Raw genomic sequence first — 23,161 nt, 5'->3', positions numbered from 1 at the left:
AGATGTGAATTAGAGACAGATAAAGCCAGCAGCCAGAGCTTGCCAGCAGTCAGGGTACCACTTCCCGATCTTTTGACTTGTGTTCACTCATTCAGCCAAGGCAGAGAGTCAGCCTACGGAGTCAGGCCAGAATCACACGCTTTGAACATCTTCCTCCTCCCCATCATCAGCATGACCTATTTATTTCACTTTGCCCTGACTGGCAGCCCCTATCCTGAATACCCACCCATCCCTCGCTCTTACGTAAGTTCTATCTCTGCAACCATTCTCTTACCAGTGTGAGACTCTTCCCTGATGCTTCATCTTGAGCATCTTTAGCATCCCTCAGTTTCACAATGCATTCCTCAGGTTATATAATGGTCATATATATGAGTGCTTGTACTTTCTCATTCCTCTGCCTGCTGGCACCCCAGTCCTAAGCCTGTCTTTATCGCTCACTGAGCAATAGCAGCTAGAATAATTGCTCCTCCAGACTGCTGTTGACTAATTAGCAGGTGCTGTCTGGTTTGTTCCTCACTACCTGTTTTTCTGCAGTACCTCTTAGCCTTTCACCCCACCCCACCTCTTCTTCAAGCTATTATCTCCCAGTCAGCATCTCGGTTATCAATCTCCTCCCTGGAGATTATCCTTTCCTGGTCTTTCATATTCCTTTGTTTACACACATATTTTCAACCCATCGCCCTTCTGGTAGTTTCCATGTTAATAGCGTAATTACTTTTTAATAACTTTCAACTTCAGGAACCCTATAAATACTTGGCCCAGGCTGCGGAACTGCGCCATCAAACATTATTCCGATATACCCAAAGGACACGGGCGAAACCAGAGAAGCCACCATGGACACTGCAGGAAAGGTGAGTGGGTTGCTCCGTGACGCCCCATAGCCCCTTCACTGCCGTCGAGCAGGTGCGTGTTTAAAAGCAATTAGAAATTTAGAATTTGTGTTCTCTGCTCAGATTATTAACAAATTTGAATGACAATAGTACCCAAAGTATCTCAAGATGTGGAAAGTCTTCCGGCACTGTCTGGAGAATGAATTTCTGACAAGTTGACATAGGATAATTTGCTAATACTGTAGCAAAAGCTTTGAAATTTGCCTGTCATTTCATCCGGACATGTGTGAGGCTGGAAAGCTATCTGCTGTGCCTCGGAGGTCCCTCGGACTGGAAATTGATCCCGGTAAAAAACCGCGTGTTCTTACAAGCAGGTTAATAGCGTTGTGGTAAAGAGCGTGGATGGAAACAGCATCTGCGACGTGTTAGAGAGCTGCGGCTATAATGTACTAGTGAGTCTTAAGTGGGCTATTGCCCATCCTGTTACACGGAACAGCAGGCTGAGCCCCAGACTGTGAACACGCAGTGCGAGCACAGAGCATCAAAGGAAGAACTTACTCGACATCATTAGCAGTGGTGAGAGCTGGATGTTAAGCTTCCTCCCTAAGGGAGTGAGCATTTGTCTGTGTACCTTAGTGTTTTGTGTTCTCTGTATATTGCTTTTGAAATAAGGAATTTTTTCCCTAAAAGCTATTTTTTGCCAAAAGTTTTGAGTGGAAAGCAAATTTATTCTAATTACGTTGTTCATAGACAAAAGTAGTATTTTCTATCCCTTTAGTTGAAAGTTCTTGTGACCCATGTCCTTTTTCTTTGTAAGATTAAAATTGGTATTATCTCTTCCACCGGAGATTAAATTCCTTTCAATAGATTTTTCTCCACTTATAATGACCAATGCAGAAATCATACCTACAAATGGAATACATTTCAAGGTATACAAACTAGTATCACCGGGTGTTAAGTCTAAAAGTTAAGCTAGTCCACACTCATTGAGGAAGGAGCTATTGCAAGACTACACAGAAAGATACTCAAGTCAACAGAAACAGCCTCTACAGAGAAACCTGGAAAAATAATTTGTTGCACAACAACAGTGCACACCAGGCCACCCTGAGATAGCTCATTTCGATGCTAGCTTCACACTACACAAAGAAATAATCTTCAGTTAAATGTGAGTTAAGTGTTTGAGAAGCAAACTGGAAAAGTTTCAAAGAGAGGATGAGAAAGAGTTGTTACTCTACAGAGAATTTCCAGACCCTGGAAATGGAATAATTTATAAAGGAAAAGACTTTCATAAACAAACATCATGAAACATGTGCATCATTTCATACAAAATCAATATGATATAAACAGCAGAGGAAAAAGTTGCAAGATGAGCTGAGAGACAGCAAGTTAATCCCTGGATGTTTAAAGAAGTCATTTAAGTTTAGCAAAAGAAATAAGATGCCAATAGGTCTGTAAATACATGAGAAAGCCCTTCCACATCTACCAGATCATGGCAGATACCCATACTGCCACCCTGAAAACATACCAATGAAGACTGTGGGCTTCTTCTGCCTGGGCAATATTTTGTTAATGCTACAGCCAATGCGAAGTATAATGGAATATATGATAGCAAAGGCAATTTATTGCTCTGGAGAGCGGGTCAAGTGAGTGATTAAATCTTTCTGTAAAGAGATTTGGAAATGAACTTAGCATTAACAATGACTCTCTTTCCCGAGAAATTTTCACTTAAGGAAACACACCAACCAAGAAAAAAAATATGAACAGATGTGTTCATAATACACTTTGTAAGAGGAGAAACAATGGAAGATTCCTATAGCTAGGTAGTTATTAAGAAAATTAAGATATACCCACATATAGTGGTCATTTCAACCTAGGACAATGAAGTTCTTCAAAGTCAAGAGAAATGCTAATAAACATGTCAATGGTAACGATTCTTCTGAGACAGTGACTGTCTCAGAAGAGAGGAAGAAGAAGAACAAGGAGAAGGGAGAAGAAAGAAGGCAAAGTTCCTTATATGGAATAATCTTAACTATTTTAAAATTATTAAGATTTTATAAGAAAATATATTTTGAAAAGTTGTAAGAAAATTTGCTAAATTCTTGGAGGTTTATGCTTGGGATGCAGTTGACTTGTTTATATTGATTTATTTTGGGCTTTTTCCCTATGATTTTGATACTTTTACAAATAACAGCAAGTGTGATCAGAAAAAAAAAGGAATTTATTGGTAAATGCCATTTTATTTTGTGCCCATTAGACAATCACATGCCGGGCAGCCATTGCCTGGAAAGAAAAGTCTCCTCTTAAAATTGAAGAAGTGCAGGTTGAGCCACCGAAATCTGGAGAAGTTCGCATTAAGGTAAGTTCAAGCTGGCCAGTATTCACTTTTGAGGATGAAAGAAAATGATACTACACTTCAGAAAATAGTAGGGGTTGAAGAGATGGCTCAGCAGTTAGGAGCACGGGCTTTTCCAGAGGACCCAGGCTCTATTCTCAGCACTCAAGGTTAGTGGCTCATAACTGCCTGTAAATCCAATTTCCAGGGATTTCACTCTGTCTCTCTGCCTTCACAGGCAGCTAGGTTCGCACACACATAGACCCAGATGGATACACTTGTACACACATAATTAAAATTAAAAATAGGGATTTAAAATTCTAAAAAAAAATGTTGATGGAAAAAGGAGAATTAAAAAAAGGACAGATGAGGAATGAAAGGCAAAACAGAAAAACAAGGAACTCACACTTGGTAAGTTACAGACAAGGATGTGTGTCCTATGAGACTGGCTCCAGCCCCTACTCAGGGTTTCAAAGATGAATGCTTCTCAGGAGCAAAGGGGATGAAAAGGATTTATATTAGAACCTCACACAGACTGGCTAGTGCTCCTCATTTCACCTGCTCTTTATTGTTCTGATTCTACTCTAATAATCCCATCCTCCTTCAAACTTCTCCATGCTTCTTCTTCTTCTTCCTCTTCCTCTTCCTCTTCCTCCTCTTCTTCTATTCTAAAAACTCTTCTCCTACTGGAGCCTTGAAGCATAAGGAGCTGAGCTGCTCACCATGGCAAAACAAAGGTCCAAGGCCATAGGAGCAAAGCCTCGACCAGACAGGGAGAATGCACAGTGTTCAATGACAACGTTGAGACTCAGATCAATTGTTAGTGGACTGGCAAGTGAAAATTTGGCATGTTTTTTTTAGTAGCCTTGGTTGGATATCTGTGAGTCTGACCTTGTGTGAGCTGCACAGTTTTCATTTTAGAAAATGCCTTGATTCTAGTTGAATTTTTTTCTGAGGTGAAAATGAGTTAATTATGTGTAGTAGTAAGCAGGCTTACAGGTGTCTGTAGTCATCATGGGATAATAAACCTAGTTATGAAGCATGTCCCAGTATGTATTCTATATATCAAAACTACATAACTAAATGAAAAGTCATCCATTTGACCATCCACAGATATGTGTGACCATAAGATTCAGATGCAATCGTAAGATTACACACACACACATTACATGACAATGCACAGCAAAAGGGAAATTCATGGCTGTTATTGCACAAGTAAAATTACAGAAGAAAGCCGCAGTTTTCAGAGGAAGCTATAATTGTGTCATGGCCTGCAACAGCTTCTGATAAACGCTCCTGACAATGGTGTTCTGAGAGTTTGAGAACAAAGGGAAAAGTGACAGAAGAGTAGCCATGGACAGGGCTCAATCATTGTTCTGGCCAAATACTCTCTGGAAACCGTGTTCCCTTCCTTCTCATACACCCAGAGAGCTGTCACTGCTGACTGTGTGTTGTGCCACCATCTACAACGCTTCCGAGTTGATTGGTCACCACTCTTGGGCTACTATGCTCCATACTCATAAAGACCATACCCTAGGTCAGACCTGCAGACGACTCCACTCAGCTGCTGATTATAGTGGCTAGAAATCAGCATTGTCACATTGAGCCCTTGATAAAATCAAAGTCAGAGATTGGATATGCCCACTGTGGTGGGCGAGTCCCTGCCCTCCTAACTTATTTGATGAACCATGGCTACAGATAATCCCATATTCTCATTTGCTATACACAACAAAGGAATAAGAGCCTAGAGCTTCCGTATATAAAAAGCATGTCTAGCCTTTGGTAGCATCGAGAAGCCATTGTAACACAGTGAGGACCCACTTGCTGCATTCAGACGTGGCTCTTTCTGGTGTTCCTGCCGCTTCTTCTGCCACAGATGATGGAAACACATAGACTGCTTTTCTGCACTCTTCTGGGATCCAGAATCCATAGGCCTTTGAGTATGTGGTGTCTCATTTGGAAGGTTTAATGTAGATGGGTTGGGCCAACCACAGGCAAGAAATCTCAAATAATTATCTAAGAAGTTTTTATGTTTCCCATAACAGTTAAATCTTGCAATATTAGTTTATTTAGCTTAATCTTATTTTACAATATCATTGCCTCTCTCTCTCTCTCTCTCTCTCTCTCTCTCTCTCTCTCTCTCTCTCTCTGGTCTGTCTGTGTGTCTATCTGTGTTTCTCTGGAGACAGACAAGATTCCACTATGTAGTCCTATCTGGCCTAGAACTCTCTATGTAGACAAGGCTGGCACTTAGCTTATAGAGATCTGTCTGCCTTTGCCTCCCTAATGCTAAAGATGCTCTGGCTATCTTAGAACTCACTCTGTAGAACAGGCTGACCTCCAACTCACAGAGATCCACCTGCCTCTGTCTCCAGAGCACTGACAGTAAAGGTAGGCGTCACCGTGCACAGCCTTAAGGAAAAATTCCAACGTGCAAGTTTTAAAATTTTGAAAATTGGTTTACCCAAAGCATTGAACTTCACAATATTGAACCTGAAATTTTGTGTCTCTTGATAGTGGTGCTATTGTTAATATTTCCAAAAATGAAAACAAAACCATTTTGTTTCACAACTCCTCATTTCATAGGTCATATGGACTAGGTTTCAAAAGACAAGTTTATTATGAGGGGTGAACATGAAGCTATGTGACACTGGATAAGTCATTTCAGTCCCTGGGCCTCTTTTCCCGACCAGTCCTAAATTGGTAGGGAGAACTTCTGTGTTCCTCTCGTTAGATATAAGTTAAAAAGCAATAATAAGACAACAGTGGGCAGTCCAGAGATGCAGGTTATTGGGAGAAAGAGCTTGAGACCATGATCAGGCCTGAAGGTTGCGGGGTGGTGGGGAAGGGATAGCGTTAGACAGAAGCAATGCCATGGATGGAAAAGACAGAGAGCAACCATTGAGGGGGTGGCGAGGAGCCCTGAGATGCCTCATAGAGGGCAGTGTGGAGTTCACCCCAAGCTAAGGCCTCTGAAACAGCTCTGCACCAATCCCCAGAACAAAGGAAACACCTAACTTATGTACGTTTTGGGGTGAGGGGGCTGATGGGAAGTTTTATAGCACGTGATTTGATTCAGCATGGTGGACATGACAGAGATGGAAGGACCAAGTTCTCTGCACAGAGCTGTCAAGGGGCGACACAGACTGACTCTTTCCTCTGTCGCAGCAGGAAGCGCAGGGAGGGGCAGCGGTGGGGTCTGGCCTTTCCAAAGGGATCTCTCTTTAAGGGACAGACTGTTGTCCTAACACATGAGTGTTGCTTTAGGGATCAAGTGAGATCATTCGTATCAAACAAAACACAACCGAACACTCGGTCTAAAAGAGGGAGGAAGAAAATCATAAACCATTTGTCTTAATTTCTGTGCAGATGGCTTCTACAGGGATCTGTGGCACCGATGACCACGTGCTGAAAGGAGACCTCTCGATGAAATACCCTTTAATTCCAGGTCATGAGGGAGCAGGAATTGTGGAGTCTGTTGGCGATGGGGTTTGCTCTGTGAAACCAGGTAGGAAATGGGAAACAGTATTCTTTGGGAGCAGAACACCGGGACTCTGGCTGCACTGTTAGCTTATTTGGCAGAAAAACAAGTTGGGTTTGACTCTCTAGATTCTTCTCGCTGATGACATGTCACATTATTGAATGAAGTCAGTAATGGAAAGGGCCCCATCACTGTCACCTCTTTTCTTTCACATAAAGGGTATGGAGAACAGCTCCTGGGCAGCCAGATAAAGGTTGACATAAGAGCGGAGAGTCTCCAAACTGGGTGAAAGGCCCTTGGGCTTTAGAACCACTTATGTTTTGATTCAAAAATGTTTTTAGAATGGTGTTGGAGTCTTTGGCAAGGGAATGAATGTTGTAGCAAACCAGAATGTACTGCTTGAAAGGTCATGACAGACACGATGACGGTTACCTTTCAATGAATTATCCCCAGTTGCATCCTAAAGGACCTTGGCATCGTTATCCTTAGCACTACAGAGACAACAGGCTAGACCTGGCCGAGTCTTCAGGAGTCTGTGATGACTGCATAGGTCAACCTTCTCCCAAGCCCCACCCTGTCTGTCACTCTAAACCTCGGGGCAAGAGCTGAGCCAAGACCCAAACGTCATCAAGATTCTCTCCAGAGCTCTTTTGTAATAATTGTTCCAGAAAGAATATGGAGGAGAAAGAACATTTTTCTCTGAAGTTGACATGTCTTAGAATTGATCAGCACTAAACCAGCGCCAGAGGCCTGCAGAGTATCAGTGTGAGAGTGAGCCTTGCAGAATCGGGAGAGAGTGTTGACATTGTCGGGCTACCATAAACAGGCTTTTATGTGTAGCCTTGGCGGTCCTAGAACTAGCACTGTAGACCAGGCTGGCCCCAAACTCACAACCTATCTCTGCCTCCCAAGTGCTGGGATTAAAGCCCGTGCTGCCACTGCCCACAAGGGATTACATTTTTTAAAATGAAAAACAAAAGAATTAACTAGATGACTTCAAGATCCCTTCCTGGTTCTACTGTTCTATTTTCTAAGTAGGGAAAGGTGGTCCTACAACCCTCTACCTGGGGGGCAATGTCTCATCTTTACCCAAATGGTGAAGATTTGAAACCAGGTATAAGAGACTTGTGCTTTGAAACCACCTGGGGTGTCACACTGGCTGCTGCCATCTGTCCACAACATGTTTTCAAGAGAGCCGAGATTTTATTATATTTTTATTACATGAGTAATTTTGGGTTTATTGCTTTATCTCCCCCCCCCCCCTGCAGGAGATAAAGTCCTCACGCTCATTGTTCCACAGTGTGGAGAATGTGATGCCTGCTTGCACTGCTTAGGAAACTTCTGTGACAAGCAAGAGTTAGTAGATTTGTTTCTTCCCTTTTATCCAATTGCTCACATTGTATGTGCCCAATGGTGACCTCGTCTCTCTTTTCAACTTCTAATGTCTGTGCCTGTTCGTGGGTGTCTGTCTCCATCACTGTGGGACAGTGTTCTCCCGTGTTCTGGGGTGATGATGGATGGAACCTCGAGATTTTCCTACCGAGGACAGACGGTTTATCATTCCTTCCGCACGAGCACATTCACCGAGTACACTGTTGTGCCCGAGTTCGCTGTGGTAAAAATTGATGATGTGGCTCCATTGGATAAAGTTTGTCTCATAAGCTGTGGCGTCCCTACAGGCTACGGAGCTGCTGTTAACTCAGCCAAGGTGAGCGAGGCATTTGTTGTTAGTTCGCAAAGCAGGCCCAAAATGGCATTGCTGCCGACTGTGTCCTGAGATGACCGCCTGGGCCTAACCCAGTCTGGATTCTTATTGGGTTTGGATCTGGTAAACAGAAACCTAAACTTGGTATTCCTCAGGAACCTCTTGGTCCCGGTTTCTGTCATCCGGAAATCAACCACTGCCCTTCCCTGCCCCCAACAACAAAGTGTGTCTTGTCCCTGATTAACCCAAACAGCCCGCCTGTGACAGTCCAAAGTCCTCAGGCTAACTCCTTGCTGTTCCAGTCCCCCCACCCACCTCCTATGCCAACCTGCGGGCTAAAACTGATAAGGCCGGGCAAGTTGTTTTTCTTTACTCTCCCAGGCAACCCTGGCAGTTTGTCCCCCAACAAACTTCTCTCTACCCAGGGAATGGTCTAGTCCCGTGGTTTGAGTGCACCTCACTCACCTTTGTGTGTTATCCGTATGTCATGGGGAGGGAGGGGATCAAAACTAGACCGAATCTGTCCACGTGATCCAAGTGCTATACACACAGCTTCCAAAAGCAAACTAGTTTCCTTTGGTTGTTTTTATTCCCTGGTTTATTTTCTTAGCTCTCTGTGCCCAGCTTTGAAAACTAATAACGGCACAATGCGTGAATCTGCAGGTCACCCCTGGCTCCACCTGCGTGGTTTTTGGACTCGGAGGGGTCGGCTCAGCCATTGTCATGGGCTGCAAAGCTTCTGGTGCTTCTCGAATCATCGGGGTTGACATCAATGAGCAGAAGTTTCCCAAGGCAAGAGCCTTGGGTGTTACTGATTGTCTCAACCCTACAAAGCTCCAGAAGCCTGTCCACGAGGTGGTGATGGAAATGACAGGTGTCGGTACTAACTTTGCCTTTGAGGCCGTCGGAAAGATTGAAACCATGGTGTGTTTACGGGGCACAGTGAGGGGGGCTGCCTCAGAGGCATAATCTGCAAATATGCTCTTCTGGAAATATGTTTTAGGCCTGTGTGCCGCCAGTGAAAAATGGAATATAGATTCCCTCTATAGTCTTAGTTTATGAAATAAAGACAATATAGAAAAGAGATCTAAAGTTACAGTATACAGAACTGAGATATGCAAAGAGCCATGAGCTCAGGAATTCACTTTTCTCAATTCTAGTTATTTATATGTAAATAAGAAAATGATCAGAATCACATATATTTATCTGTGGCTTCTAACAGAACTTGAGAAACTGTCAAACTTATATCATTAGGAAAAATCTATCTGACGGCACAAAGAAATCCAATCAGACCAGATTAAGCCAAATTAAATGCCCGGGTTTATTAGCGGCATGCTCCCGGGTGGCTGGGAGAACATGACAAGGAAAAGACACAGAAAACACACTCGCACGCACACATGTATGCACGCAAACCCTAAACCACATGTTTCTCTTTTTGGCACGAACTTAAATATCCTGTGGGGTCAGCACTTGGAAGGCTGGGAACTGGAGTCCAGAAGTAGAGTCTGACCCAAGGCAACTCCCAGGCCAGGGACTTCCAATCACCTATACCTCCATGTGTCAACCTCTATAGCTACAGGGATTGATGACCTAGCTGGCAGCCTCCTGGGTCATACAATTTAGAGAAGGGGATGTATATATACATTACATGGAAATGTGTGTCTAGCTCCTTGGTCAAAGGCCAAAGGATGTGAGTGTAAAGAGGAAGATGACAGAAAAGAGGCCAATTAGGTAAAATCTGAGGGGAAAGAAAAGAAAGGAAAAGGAAAGAAGGCAAAAGAGATAAGAAAATGTGTGCTTATGAACCAATCCCTAGAAAATTCATTTTTTAAAATGAAGCTTCCCCTGGTTACATCTATGTTTACTATGTTCTGTTCTGATTTGTTCTAGTACATATCAATTGGGCAGTAAAGCGTAGCAAGTGAAAAGTTAGACATATAGAATGTGTGGCCCTTATGGCAGTTGATACTTTTATTGAACACACCATTTATTCTTGTAGGCTGGTGTTGTGATCAGGGGTTTTAAGGATGATAAATCGGTCTGTACTCAGAACCATCCTACAAGGAAACTGAGTCAGCACGGAGGTTAAAGTGCCTGCCTGAGTCATGTAGGTGGCTGGCTCTCTGAGGAGATGCAAACATGACCCTGGTGTCGAGGTTGAATTTAAAGTTGTATCTACCCAAGAGAAGTCCAAAGCTCAAGGGTATCAAGGGTATCCAGGATCCCTTCTCCTTGTGGGGAGTTGGTATCAATGTATGGGCGTGCCTGTGACTGTCGCTGTCCTTCTCAGCTCGCTGCTTGGAACTCCTGCAACAGCAGCTACGGGGTCTGTCTGATCGTCGGGGTGGCTCCAGTAAATGCACAGCTGTGCCTTCAGGCGGTCTCGATGGTGACCGGAAAAACCCTGAAGGGCGTGTGTCTGGGAGGTAGGTGGAAGGACGCGATCCCTTAGGTCCTCCTCTGAGGGGACCAGACATCTAGAGTAATGTGTCCAGGGACTCCTCCTGAAATGAGAGTAGCGTTCTTCAAATTGCCTTTTTTTTTTAATTTGGGGGAGGGTGTATTATCATGTATGCATGTGTATGTATTCATATGAGTACACGTGTTCACATATGTACATGCATGTGTGTGGGTGTTTGATATCAGGTACTTCCTCTGTCCTGCTCACTTTTTGGCACAGAGCTCCTCACTACAGCTGGAGCTCACCAGCTGGACAAAACTAGCTGGCCAGTGAGTTCCAGGAATCCTCCTGCCTCCACTTTCCTAGAGCTAAGGTTACATGTGCAAACTACCATTCCTGACTGTTTACCCTGGGTGCTAGGGATCTGAACTCATGGAAAGTACTTTACCAACCAAGCCATATTCCCCACCACCAAATTAATTTTAATTAGTTAAATAAAATAACAGAGCCATTGAGGATTATAATTTTCCTCTGATAAAAAAGATTTTTGTTGCAATTAGAGTAATTTAATTAACTTTGATTCTGCATCGATGGATTCAGTTTATTGTGCTACTAGTAATGCCTTTTTTAGTGTCTTAAATGTCATTATATGCACTAAACTGGTATTTTGACCATGTGTTTCTATCTTCCCAGAAAAATCCTTATTTCTGAGCAATATTGGTTAGCTGACTTAAAAAATTAACACTCCCATTTCTATCCATTCATCTAGGGGTGAGAGTCCAGGCTATCTCCATGCATGTGGATACAGAGGGTCCCCGTGCCATCTCCATGCATGTGGATACAGAGGGTTTACATGCCATCTCCATGCATGTGGATACAGAGGGTTTACATGCCATCTCCATGCATGTGGATACAGAGGGTTTACATGCCATCTCCATGCATGTGGATACAGAGGGTTTACATGCCATCTCCATGCATGTGGATACAGAGGGTTCCCGTGCCATCTCCATGCATGTGGACAAAGACAGTTTCCACAGCACATCTATGTATGTAGATAGAGAAGACGCCCACAGATGCAAGAGGAAATTGTTTGGCAATGGAATCCCAGAATATGGCTTGGTAAGGTAAAGAGATTATTTTTCAACTCAGTAATATGAATATTGACCAAGATTTCATTTAAAGGATGACCAGGTAACAGAACTATCTATAGAAACCACTTTAGCAGCAGCTGTCAGTGGCTGCTCAGGTACAAATGATTTCTCCTTTATTTTTGAATGATAATTTTTCAGAGAGTATCTTACCCATCTCTCATGACTTACTTCATTTTTTTTAACTCTTTTGATTGGCTAATCTTATTTTTGCCACATTTATTTTACTATTATTTGTGTATTGGGATGTGTGACTGTGTATGTGAATGTATGTGTACGTGTGTGTAAGTGTGTGTGTGTGTGTGCACATGTGTACGTGCCAGAGCACCCATGACGAGCTCAGAGGATGGCTTATCAGAACTGATGACTTACCTTCTGGGGCTCAGAGATCTAATTCAGGCTGTCTGGTCCCTACAGCAAGTGAGCCATCCCACCAGCCTGGTTGGTCTTGGATCATATTACTAATAGCCATTTTGTTTTACAGATTATAAGACCAAAGACTGTATTCCCCAGCTAGTAACTGACTATCTCCAAAACAAGATTAACATTGATCCACTAGTGACCCATCAGCTGCCTTTTAACGAACTCCACAAAGCCATGAAACTGTATCATAAAGGAAAAACGTGAGTTTTTGCTTGATGCTCTCCTATATTCTGATAACTCACAGAGGAAATGACGACTTGGGTGTTTCTAAGTGGTTTTGTTAAAGGCGCAGGGAGGGCTCCTTGGACCTTTGGTATCTTTTATACACATCTCCCTATTTCCTGATGTCATCAACAGAGGAAAAGCTTTACCTGCGGCCTCTCTTTGGGGAAAGTCTACTCCATCCATTTGAGAAAGATAGTGAAGAATTCAGCACAACACAAATTCACATTGGGCAATAGTGTTTATTTGTCTGGTTAGCAAAATTTTCTAAAACAATTGAGATGAATTTCTGGAGTCAGCAACCTTGCAAGAAGTTCAAAGGAACGTGTTTAGACCCCTGCCAAGGGCAAAAATCCTTGTGTAATAGTTTAACGGTGGAAGGTAACCTTGGTGGATTGGAGCCAAAGGGTACCACAAAGCCACACCACACAACAGAGCTCACGTGGGAAGTTTATTGGAGGGTGGGGTGCCGAGGTGGAAGGAAGAAAGAGAGGGTTGAGAAGGGCTTGCTTTTTCTAAGGGGATCTAGTGAGTATATGCACATAGGGAGCCTGCTCTACTCGCTGGCTGCGGCGGTCACGGGGTCACATCTTGGCTGCTGCTGCTGACTTGTCTGCTAGGCTCCCAAGGGCAGGCCTGTGTAAATGCTTGAATGCCAACACCTCGTACATCTTTTCTGAATAATGGAACCCACATGTTAGCAAGGCTTTAAGAATGCACCATTTACTCCGCAAGCACTGATTTGTTCACATGTTCTTGAAATGCTCGGGAGTTGGTGGAGGACTGTTGCTGTGTGTGAACAATTTCCTGAGGACTTCTATCAAACACACACACACACACATACACGCACACACACACACACACACACACACCTATGCACCTATGTCCTGGAGAAGTCCCACGAAAGACCACCATCCACGTATGCAATCAGCAAGAGCGTTTATTATTCTAGCATGCTGGGGCCTACCATCCCACACAAAGGCAAGGGCAAGATGACAAAGACTTCCCCCCCCAACCCCCCCTCCCAAGAAGGCCAAGTGGGCTTCTTTTAAGCACAGCCAAGGGACGGTCCTAAAGCAGGTCATTTTGAAAGTGATTGGCTCAAGTAAGTGACAATCATATGAGTGCATTCTAATTGGCCAGGGCTGGGCAGGGCTACAGTTTTCCCTTTTGGGGCAAGCCTGGACAAGTTCCTGGCTTTGTCCTTGAGCAGCTGTGGAAGCTGGCTGGCCTAGCATGTACTGACTGTGGGGGCTGGCTCACTCAATCCTGGTCCTGCGAGTACGGCCTTGCTGTCAGGTGTTGGAGATTGATTGTCCTTGGTGGCTCTTCCCCAGAAGCTGCTTGCCCAGTCGTAGGAAACTGAGGCCTGATCTCTGAGAGAAGGCCAAAGCAGCCTCTTATGGCATCAGCTTGCTCCTCTCGACCTACTCACCCCAGAAAGGGAACCCACAATAGGCCAAAGTAACGATTACACCAGAGTCCAACTCGGTTAGCCACTGAGTTCTTATTGGGGTTACTAACAGGTGTGAAGGGGTATTCACAGGAACAGAGATGACTCTAAAGAAACTGCTTCACAGAAAAGCTCCCCCCACCCTCCAGCATGGGTGATGATGACTCACAAAGGCTGTGCCTTTGGAGCTCTCTGCACCAGTTACAGACAAGCAGCTCAACAGATGCCAGGGACCTCTCCGCAGCTGGACTTTTTAGAATCTCCTCTTGAGTGGCTTACCATGTCCATGGCCCTGGGCTGGGGGGGGGGGGCGTACTACAAATCTTGCAAGCTTCTGCTTTCCCAGACTGGTAAGTTTGTTTACTTCCTGCCTTTCTCCCTCCTGGAGCAAATGCTTGAATTTGGAGACAGCTGTCCTGCAGTTGTCTTCCAGGACTGCTACAAGGGTTGGAGATTCAGTGTAGAGCTTGAAACAAGCAGCAAAGGAATGTCTATGAATGTGCTTTTCTCGGTTCACTTTGAAGTGAGTCTCCAGTCTGTATTCTTTCCCCGACTCTGCGCCCACACTTCGTTTGCTAAATAATTTTTATCTGAAAACCTTCACATTTTTGCCCTCTTCTTTCTGGGAAAATTTCACTGTGTATGTCAATCCATTTAAGTCAAGAACAAAGCTCCAGGGAAGCTCATCTGACAGTTTTAAATGATGATTGTATGTGGGGGAAGGCGTCTAGCAGGCAGTGGACTTACTGCAAGAGGAGAGGAACCAGAGAAAGTCACCTTTTTCTTTCTGGTCCACATGTTAGTCAAGATGCTACAGCAGCAGGATGTTGCTGAGAAGCTGTCCCTGAGGTCCTGGGGTCTTTTATGGTTGTGCAGTCATAGGGAACTACACGTGAAGAGGATGCCTTTCCTCTCTGTATGACACTGGATTCCAATCCAGCCCCCATTCAGATGCTGATTGTTATTTAGGTGAATTAGAGCAAAGAAGAAATGACTGTGCCATAGTTAGTGCTTCCCAGCTTATCGTGATCACAATTTTTTTTTTATGTTTCAGCATCCGCTGTGTTCTACTCTTCTAAGATCTCAATGCTGAAAGCGCAAGAGCATCCCGAATGGCTTTCCTTCCTTTCCTGTTTCAACTCTGATTATCCCCGAGCTGCCGGAAGAGACGGTGCATCAGTGGCAGGAAGACAGTGTAGCTGTCTTTCGTGAAATGAGGGCCTCTTGGCCATACTGATAATAAAATAAGTTGGGAGAACTGGTGTGCAGCTCACACTGTGACCTTAAAAAGAGAAGTGATCGCATTTGATTCGTGATAGTATTGATTATGTCCACAACCCATCTGATCGCGGCCATAAGTTCATGAAAGCTGTCTCCGTGTTCACATGTTCCAGATGCCTTCATCTGTGTAGCTCTCCCTGCGTCTTCCACACCGTTCTTGAGCTGACATAATGATCCTTCTGCTTTCCCAACATGCTGTGGTGAAGTCATCAATGAAGGGCCCCCTCAGATGCAGTGAGCCATTTTCTGTCCTTCAGGATTTATGTCAACCATTGCTCTTACTCGTGAAATAGTGAGGCGTGGCTCCTAGCTGCATATTTGGAAATTTTTACAACTTAGAACCGAGGGAGAAGGTAGAGGATCTTCCCAGAGAAGCTTGGTCACATCCCTAGCACCCCACTCCCTAATTCCACCAAGCATTTTCTCATCCACAACTTTAATGTAGTCTTCTCATTTAAAGCTGAGAGACAGAGGAGAGGGAACGAGGCTTAGCTCTTCTTATTCTTGACTTTTCCCTCATGCTTTATACTCTTACCTTTGGGTTTTGAAACATGAGGAAAATTCTTTCGTATTCTCCTTCACTCTGTTCTGATCCTGCTAGTTTTTAACTGGAATCCACCACTTCGTAGAGAAAGGGGATTATGCATGTTACTGTATTCTTAAGTTTTCAAAACACTGTTTAAATTGCACTGTTTCTTTGTTTCTAAATTTTAAAAAATTAGTCTTAAAAGTACTAAAATGATCTTTCAGAAGAGGCATCTAAATGTGTTCCTAATTTTATTTCTGGGCTTAGATTTTTCTAATCAATTTTTTAAAAGCTGGTGACAAATCTGATTGAACAATAGTGGGGAAAATGTTGGTGATGTAAAACAAATATGTATGGAAGATATTATGTATTCTATAAAAATGGTAATAGATGAATGCCTTAATATGTAAAGAATGTTTATAAATTAATAAATATGTGATAAATATCCCAGTAGAAAATTAACTTGCCAGAAACAAGTATCTTGCCAAATAAAAATTACTAAATAATGGTCTGGTGAGATGACTTAGTGGGTAAAGGCGATTGCTGGGAAAGTCTAGCAACATGAGTTCTGTCTCTGGGACCCATGTAAAGATGGGAAAAGAATCTGAGTGGACCAAGTTGGCTCCGCCCCTCCTCCACATGCTGTGGCAGAAGCACGCGCACACATACTGAGTGCTCAAACACACATACACAAAAACAATTGTTTTGGAAAAGAAAGGGGAATACTAAATAAAGTAACGAGAAGATTTCTCATATCATCAGGTTGTCAAAACATAAAACAAATGACACTCTGTAAATGTCAATGTGTGGGACAAACACAAGAGGACGCAGTCACAACGGGCTGGGGATGTCAAGATGCTCGTGGAACATGCCGTCACACCATGACCTAGTCTAAAGTCTCCATGAGATCTCAGCAGAGTAGAAACTGGTCTGGCAGTGAACAAGAACTCAGAGCATTCTCTCGAAGTGGAAGAACCCATGCAAATGTTGAGAGACAGGAGACAGCATGTCCAAACTTACTGTAGCATGCTGAGAACAAGCAGAATGGCTGTGTGGGAGACCAGAGAGATAAGCAGCTAGACAAGATGGTCTTATGGACCTCTTTCTTCGGACAGTTACATAAACAGATTGTATCACTTAAAATTAGAAACAGCCAAGATGTCCAGTTGTTGTTACTGATGGGATAATGTTTTTTCCTTAAATCATGGTACGTGGGACAATTTTTTCAAATGATGAAATATATTACTAAGTTTTAAAGTGAACCACAACCCTAAGCTAGTTTACAAATGCACACGCCTATGGTGTCTTTTTGATGTAAAGAAGTAAACAAACAAATAAATCTAGGAGTCTTCGCACTGAAATGATTAACTGTGGTTATGTTATGGTAAAATTACGCTCATCGTAAAGGAAAATTGAGGTGTTTTAAGAATACCTTGATTGGAAATGTTACAGCAATACTGACTCATTCCAGTCAGCATCTATCATACTAACACCTTGGCAATGCCTCTCAGATCATCTAGATAGACGCTCTCAAAGACTGAGTCCAAGACGGTGAGTGGTGTTGCAAAGAGAATGTTTAGTTGTTTATGAGACTCAGTTGGTTAGAGGTGCAAAACATTAACAAACGAGACAGGTCGGTGAGGAAAGAAAAATATCTGAAGAGAATAAAATTTGGGGACAATGAAAAGGACTCACACATTGTTGGTGGGGGGGGGGGAATGGGCAAACCAATGAGCAGGCAGTTAGCGAAGAAGTCGGTGAGAATAGTGTGCCCTTACTGACTTGGGCTGCCACTCCTTAGAAGCTTTTGTTGGGTGGAGCTCAACTTCTCAAGTATTTTAAGATCCAGATCTGGGAGATACACCTGAGAATGTTGGGGTGTCTTTGAGAGCAAGGGAGCCTTTCTCAGTTCCTGTGCTTTGTTTGGGGGCCTAAGGTCCTGGAAACTCAGGCCTCTCCAAACTAGCAGCGTTTAGATTCTTGTCTCTTGAATTCAAAGAATGAAACTCATGGACCACAGAAGGTAAGTTTTAAAGAGGGGGGGGGGGGCGCTATTTTTATTACAGAAAGTTAAAGAGAAAGAAGAAAATGGAACCCATACCCACAGGAGGGGTCCCGGGAGTGGGATGCTATTGAGGGCCACTGCCTTTAAGTTAGTAAAGCTTTTCTGAATGAAAGATGGAAGAGGGGGAGAGAAGCTGATTCAAGGTGTCCAGGTGCCCCCATTTCAGAATTAGCCTCAGTACAGTTTCCAGGAAACAGTGCTTCCTTGGGGGTGGGGGAGAGATATGGGACAAACAGACAACCCCTTTCTGAAACCCCAGCCTCTGGCCATGGCAGAACCAGAGACATTTTGGCTGAAACATATCTGGCCCCTTTCAAGGACTAGGATGCTGACATACCCGAGAACATTTTTGCGTTTTAGCCAAGAAAGAAAACTGTCCACTCTTCGGGAATGCCTTTACCCTAAATCTGCCTGGCCAATTGCTGGTGCTCTCCTGTTCTCAACATTTCTGTCCTCCCATTCCCAGAAGACACAAACCTAACTGCTACTAGGAAATTGGGGTGAAAATCAATGCTATTTCTACAAGTCAGGGGGGTGTTGTTGGGCAAAAGTATTGGCATACCCCTCTAGTGGGTCTATCTAAAAGGCCCCCAAAGTGCTTCTATGGCTTTATTTGTAGAACTGTCGGATAAAGGGGGGCAGGCAGGAATCTTGAACTCCTGGGTAGGTGATAGGGGAAACTAAATTCGAGGAATCTGGGGATGCAGAATGGTTCCTGTGGTTCCCTTGACTGGCTGAAGGATTTCTTGTAGATGTTCAGGAATTAGAGGGTGATTAATGGAGACCACAGAAATGGAGCCAGAAGGCCACAGTCCCTCTGAGTGTGGACTGAGTGCGTCTACGAGGAGACGAAGTTAAAGCAGCAGTTCCGTCCATACAGCCCAAAGATGAACAGGACGACTGTTGCGATCATGAGAGACCCCCTTCCACCAGGACAGCACAGCTCACCGTCAGAGCTGCCCACCAGTAGCACGGTGCTGTCTGTCACAGATCTTGCAGATCTTGGAAAGCAGATAAACATTAACAGAATTACCAGAAATACGCAGATACCAGCATTCAAGCTGGCTAATAGTACAAAGGCTCCCTTGGGCTGCTGGGGCTATCTCAAGCCATGCCTCTCTGTAGGATTGCCTTTCGTGTCATCTGAACTTCAGAATTAATTAATGGAGGACACTGTAAAGGGGAAAGGAACTTAATTTGCAAAAGTATGTTTTGGGTAATGTAACCAAGATGCTAACATATGTGTTTTTGCATAAATTTCTAATGTCTTCTGACTCAAAACAGAGTGTTGTAGGATGACCAGAATTCTTTCTTTCTTCAGTATGCAGGTCTCTCTTTGCTTTTGTTTTCTTTTGTTTTCCAAATATTTGCACTGAAAGAGTTGCCTTCTTATCAGTCTGTCCCTGTCACCAGCCTTGGTCAAAGGGTTAAGTTCCCAACCAAAAGCCTACAGTCACACCACTTCAATGAATATCCTGTTCGCCTTTCAAATGCCCCGTAATGACCTCAAATTCAGCTCTCACTAGTTGATAATTACACACATAAAGAGTTAACGAATCTATAAATTAAGTGACTAGCCCACAGATCTTTTTCTTCTCACTTGGGACAGAGAGTGAAGTCCAGAAAGCCTTACACACAAAGACTGCAAAACCAGCTGTTAGGGGGAAAAAAAAAACACAAAAATCCAATCAAAACAGATTAAACCAAATTAAAATGCCCATGTTTTATTAAATGCAGTGCTCTCGGGAGACAGAAAACCAGGGGGAGCACATGCAAAACCCACGACCACGTGTTCCTTCTCTGTGTGCCCACTTAAATACCCTGTGGGAGTGGTCCTGACCCGGGGAAGGGGTCAGGACCTGGATGCTGGGATTTGGAGTCCAGACCAACGCAAGTCCCAGGCCAGGGGGTGCTGGGATGGATGCCAGGGACTGGGGCAAGGCTCCCAACTTAACACTAGCCCATAAGAAATGCCTTAAACGGAGCACAAAGAGGAAGGCCCGAAATCTCCAGCTAACAGCAACTAGACTTGGCTGGAGCCACTGGAGCAAGAGCATAGGAGCTCCACAGTATGGACCTGGGTGGAGATTTAATGAGAAATGAGTTACAAGATGCCACAGTTAGAACAAGCAGACAAAAGCCCAGTTATGTAAACAAGCCATAGAGCTTGGGCATGTGATAGAAAAACCCTTCCATTTGTGCAGCAGGGTGTTGCTTTTTGCTCTGACCCCTTCCTCCTCTGGAAATGTATGTTTTCTTTATAAGTTCCCATTTCTGCTTCTATCCACAGGTCTCTGCTCAGTTCCTTGTTCTAGGACACAAGACCATAAAACCTCTTCGAGGCGCCCATGGAACCCCAATAGCTGCCCCCGTCAGCTGGTGAACTAGAAAGAAGGTTAGGATTTATGTTTCTAGTCTCTAAAGCTTTCTGCTCTTTCTGGGATGCCCGAGAGTAACTCCAAATTGTGAACAAGGTCAGGCTGCTAGGGAAATGACCTTTGGAGACTCCGGTGACCAGATATTCCTGTCCTGTGCTGAGATCAGGTAACGAACCAGATGCAAGAAAACAGTCTTGCATCAAAAAGCTCACTATAAAATCTCACACCCATCCACATGCCGCAGCAGGTCCCGGGAAAGACTCCCAACCTTGAAGGGGCAAGGAACACATTCCTTTTTGCTCTTTTTCCTAAGTGCCTGCCTTCTTTGGCAGCTCCTCCCTCTCTTTTTTTTTTCCTCTCTTCCTTTACCTTCTGCTTTCCCCAGTGATGCTCATGAGGGTGACAGACTTGGGCACTAAGAAGGAAGGGGCTGTCTGGGTTCCCAAGGGTCCAGGCCTCAGCCAGAAGAACCAAGTGTCACACAGTGATCTGGATGACTTGGCTTCAACAGTGGCCCCACAGCTGCAAGTCCTGGCTCTGCCATCCACTGCCTCCATCAGGCGTGTCCCTGTTATGGAGATCACTCAGCTCTCCCCATTCTCAGAACTCTGCCTTGGCTTTGCTGGAGACCTCCCCACCATTTGTTTTTGGTTTCTGTGTCCTTTCTGCTCATTTAATAACGTTCCATTCCTGAGGACATAGATTGAGTCTGCCAGTTAGCAAGACATTCCTTCCAACACGAGGGTCAAGAAAAATAAAAGAACCTGAACATTTGTTCTTTTTGCCTGTTCAGGTGTCTGGGAAAAGACCAGAGCTGTTGGTACAGGACATTTTTAGGGCCTCATGAGAGAGGCCTTATATAGATATAGATATAGAGATAGAGATAGAGATAGAGATAGAGATAGAGATAGAGATAGAGATAGAGATAGAGATAGAGATAGAGATAGAGATAGAGATAGAGATAGAGATAGAGATATTCTAGGTATTCTAGGAAATAGTCTCAGATACCCATTGCAGGGACTTGTTTCCAAGTCTTGGGAAAGTTATCACGGGACATAACTCCTAACCCGTGTATCTCATCCTCCTGTGAACTGTGCTCAGCTCTCCAGAGATACCTGCGGCATGATGGACTTGGGGGATGCCCCACATGCCAGGTCTTCTGAAGGCCTCTGTACATGAATTAGAGGCATCTTCTGCTCCCCAGAGGCCCTCGGGTTCTTGTCAGGCCCCAGGGAAATTCAACCCCAAGAACTAGACCCCAAGAACTAGAATATGTATGACCATGAGAAAAGAGTGTGAGTCCTGTAACCTACCCTGCCCCATACAGGCTGGGCAGCAAGAGGTTTGGTCAAAGGATGAAAGAACCTATATTTGATCTTGCCTATTCATTACCCAAGGGAAGTGGGGTATGAGAGGAAGGTAGAAGATATACAAGTGGATAATTTACTGAGAAACCCATAATTTTCCAAGAGTACAGTCGCCTTTAGAATAGGAGCATGGTATTACAACATCCCAATAGGAACCAATAGATGTAGGGTGATGATTGAGAGCCACCCCCAGAGATAAGATCAAAGAAGTTACACAACATTGGGAAAGAAACCCTGCCCTAGTCAACAGGCTAGTTAAGGCCATCACATTTTAAGATGGTCTTAGCTGGCATCACAGGCATTTAGCTCCTAAACAGGGAAAGAAGAGAGTCTGAGCAGAAAGTTTCACCTCTGATACACACACGGACACATACATGAATATATATATGTAAATTTCATATATATTATATATTGCTTTGACTAGGATCTTTCTTACATCTCAAAGATACACAAATATAAACTACTTTCTTTTGCTGGAAGGGATTTAAAATTTCTTTTAAATCATATTTTATGTATTACAATACAAATTCCATATTTAACACTATATTAGAATAATTTACATTCTTTTAAACAGGAAAAAAGCGTAATTTCTTTTATTTGCTTAAAAGATATTCTCTAATGCATAATTTCTTATCTAATGTAACTGTGTCATGTGCGAGAAACAAGTGGCTCCCAACTAGCTACTCCATTGGGAGGAACCACCTCAGAATCACTTGTGAACTGCAGACTGGCAACATCCTAACAGTGCCTGGCATCCCCTCTTCCACATCCTCTCATTATTATTCTGTGAAGTGAGAAACATTTTGTCTGTCTACGGGATTCTGTATCAGCTCCTATCCATTGCCAGAGAAAGGTTCTCTGATGACAACTGGCAGAGAAATGCAGGCCCATTTCCCACCTTATCTGACAGCCAGAGAGTTTGGGGAATAACAAGGCTTAATCACACCTTCTTGCTCGGGAGATGGCTGCCTGGCCCCTTTCTGAAGTTAAGATAGTCAAGATATGCCAATGTACTTCTGCTTCTTCCACTGTAACTATGGAGGGGCTGTTTTCTGCCGACAAGACCAAGAGTACCTGAGTACAGGTGACTTGGGTCATCCTGCTACCTAGTTACCTAGGCAACAAAATGCTAATGGATGATGATTGGAAGTCTTATGCTATCATGTTAATGAAGCCTTTGTTACCTTGTCCCCCAGTTTGTGGTTGGTATAAAAGCTGTGGAAAAATAAATGCGGGTGATTTCAGGATCTGAAGAATCCCTGAAACTCCCTCCGGATACTGGCTTGTGATTTCTGTCTTTATTTTCCTACCCCTACCCTGGTAAGAGGTGATTTTGCTGAGGCTGGTCCTCAACATATGACAGCCCAAGGTGTCGCAGTCTTCAACAGACTGATCTATGAGTAGAGCAGAATATTTTTAGGAATAGGAATCATTTCATTGATCTTTCTTTCTTTCTTTTTCTTTATTTCCTTTCTTTCTTTCTTTCTTTTTTTTTTTTTTTTTTTTTTTTTTTTTTTTTTTTTTTTTTTTTTTTTTTTTTTTTTTTTTT

At 43.6% G+C, this 23,161-nt stretch overlaps 1 protein-coding gene across 1 annotated transcript; it reads left to right on the top strand.

Annotated features, from left to right (window-relative positions):
- Positions 1-753: 753 nt before the first annotated feature.
- Positions 754-17,246, top strand: LOC126488346 (alcohol dehydrogenase 1-like). Its single transcript, XM_050121768.1, has 9 exons — positions 754-851; positions 3,085-3,186; positions 6,532-6,670; positions 7,912-7,999; positions 8,132-8,351; positions 9,012-9,272; positions 10,639-10,774; positions 12,382-12,520; positions 15,050-17,246. The coding sequence occupies exons 1-9, from the start codon at positions 834-836 to the stop codon at positions 15,072-15,074; spliced, it is 1,128 nt and encodes a 375-aa protein (XP_049977725.1). The 5' UTR covers positions 754-833; the 3' UTR covers positions 15,075-17,246.
- The last annotated feature ends 5,915 nt before the right edge of the window (positions 17,247-23,161 follow it).

Source organism: Alexandromys fortis, unplaced genomic scaffold (assembly GCF_014885135.2).
Source record: "Alexandromys fortis isolate MF-2015 unplaced genomic scaffold, M_Fortis_MF-2015_v1.1 scaffold_196, whole genome shotgun sequence".
Taxonomy (NCBI): Eukaryota; Metazoa; Chordata; class Mammalia; order Rodentia; family Cricetidae; genus Alexandromys; species Alexandromys fortis.
The sequence above is the reverse complement of the archived record's forward strand: the minus strand, read 5'-3'. Positions and strand labels throughout refer to the sequence as shown.

Excerpts from the sequence above, each read along its gene's own strand:
- LOC126488346 (XM_050121768.1), top strand. Across the intron at positions 6,671-7,911 it reads GGTTTGCTCTGTGAAACCAG|GAGATAAAGTCCTCACGCTC; the intron begins GTAGGAAATGGG and ends CCCCCCCTGCAG. Across the intron at positions 8,352-9,011 it reads CTGCTGTTAACTCAGCCAAG|GTCACCCCTGGCTCCACCTG; the intron begins GTGAGCGAGGCA and ends GTGAATCTGCAG.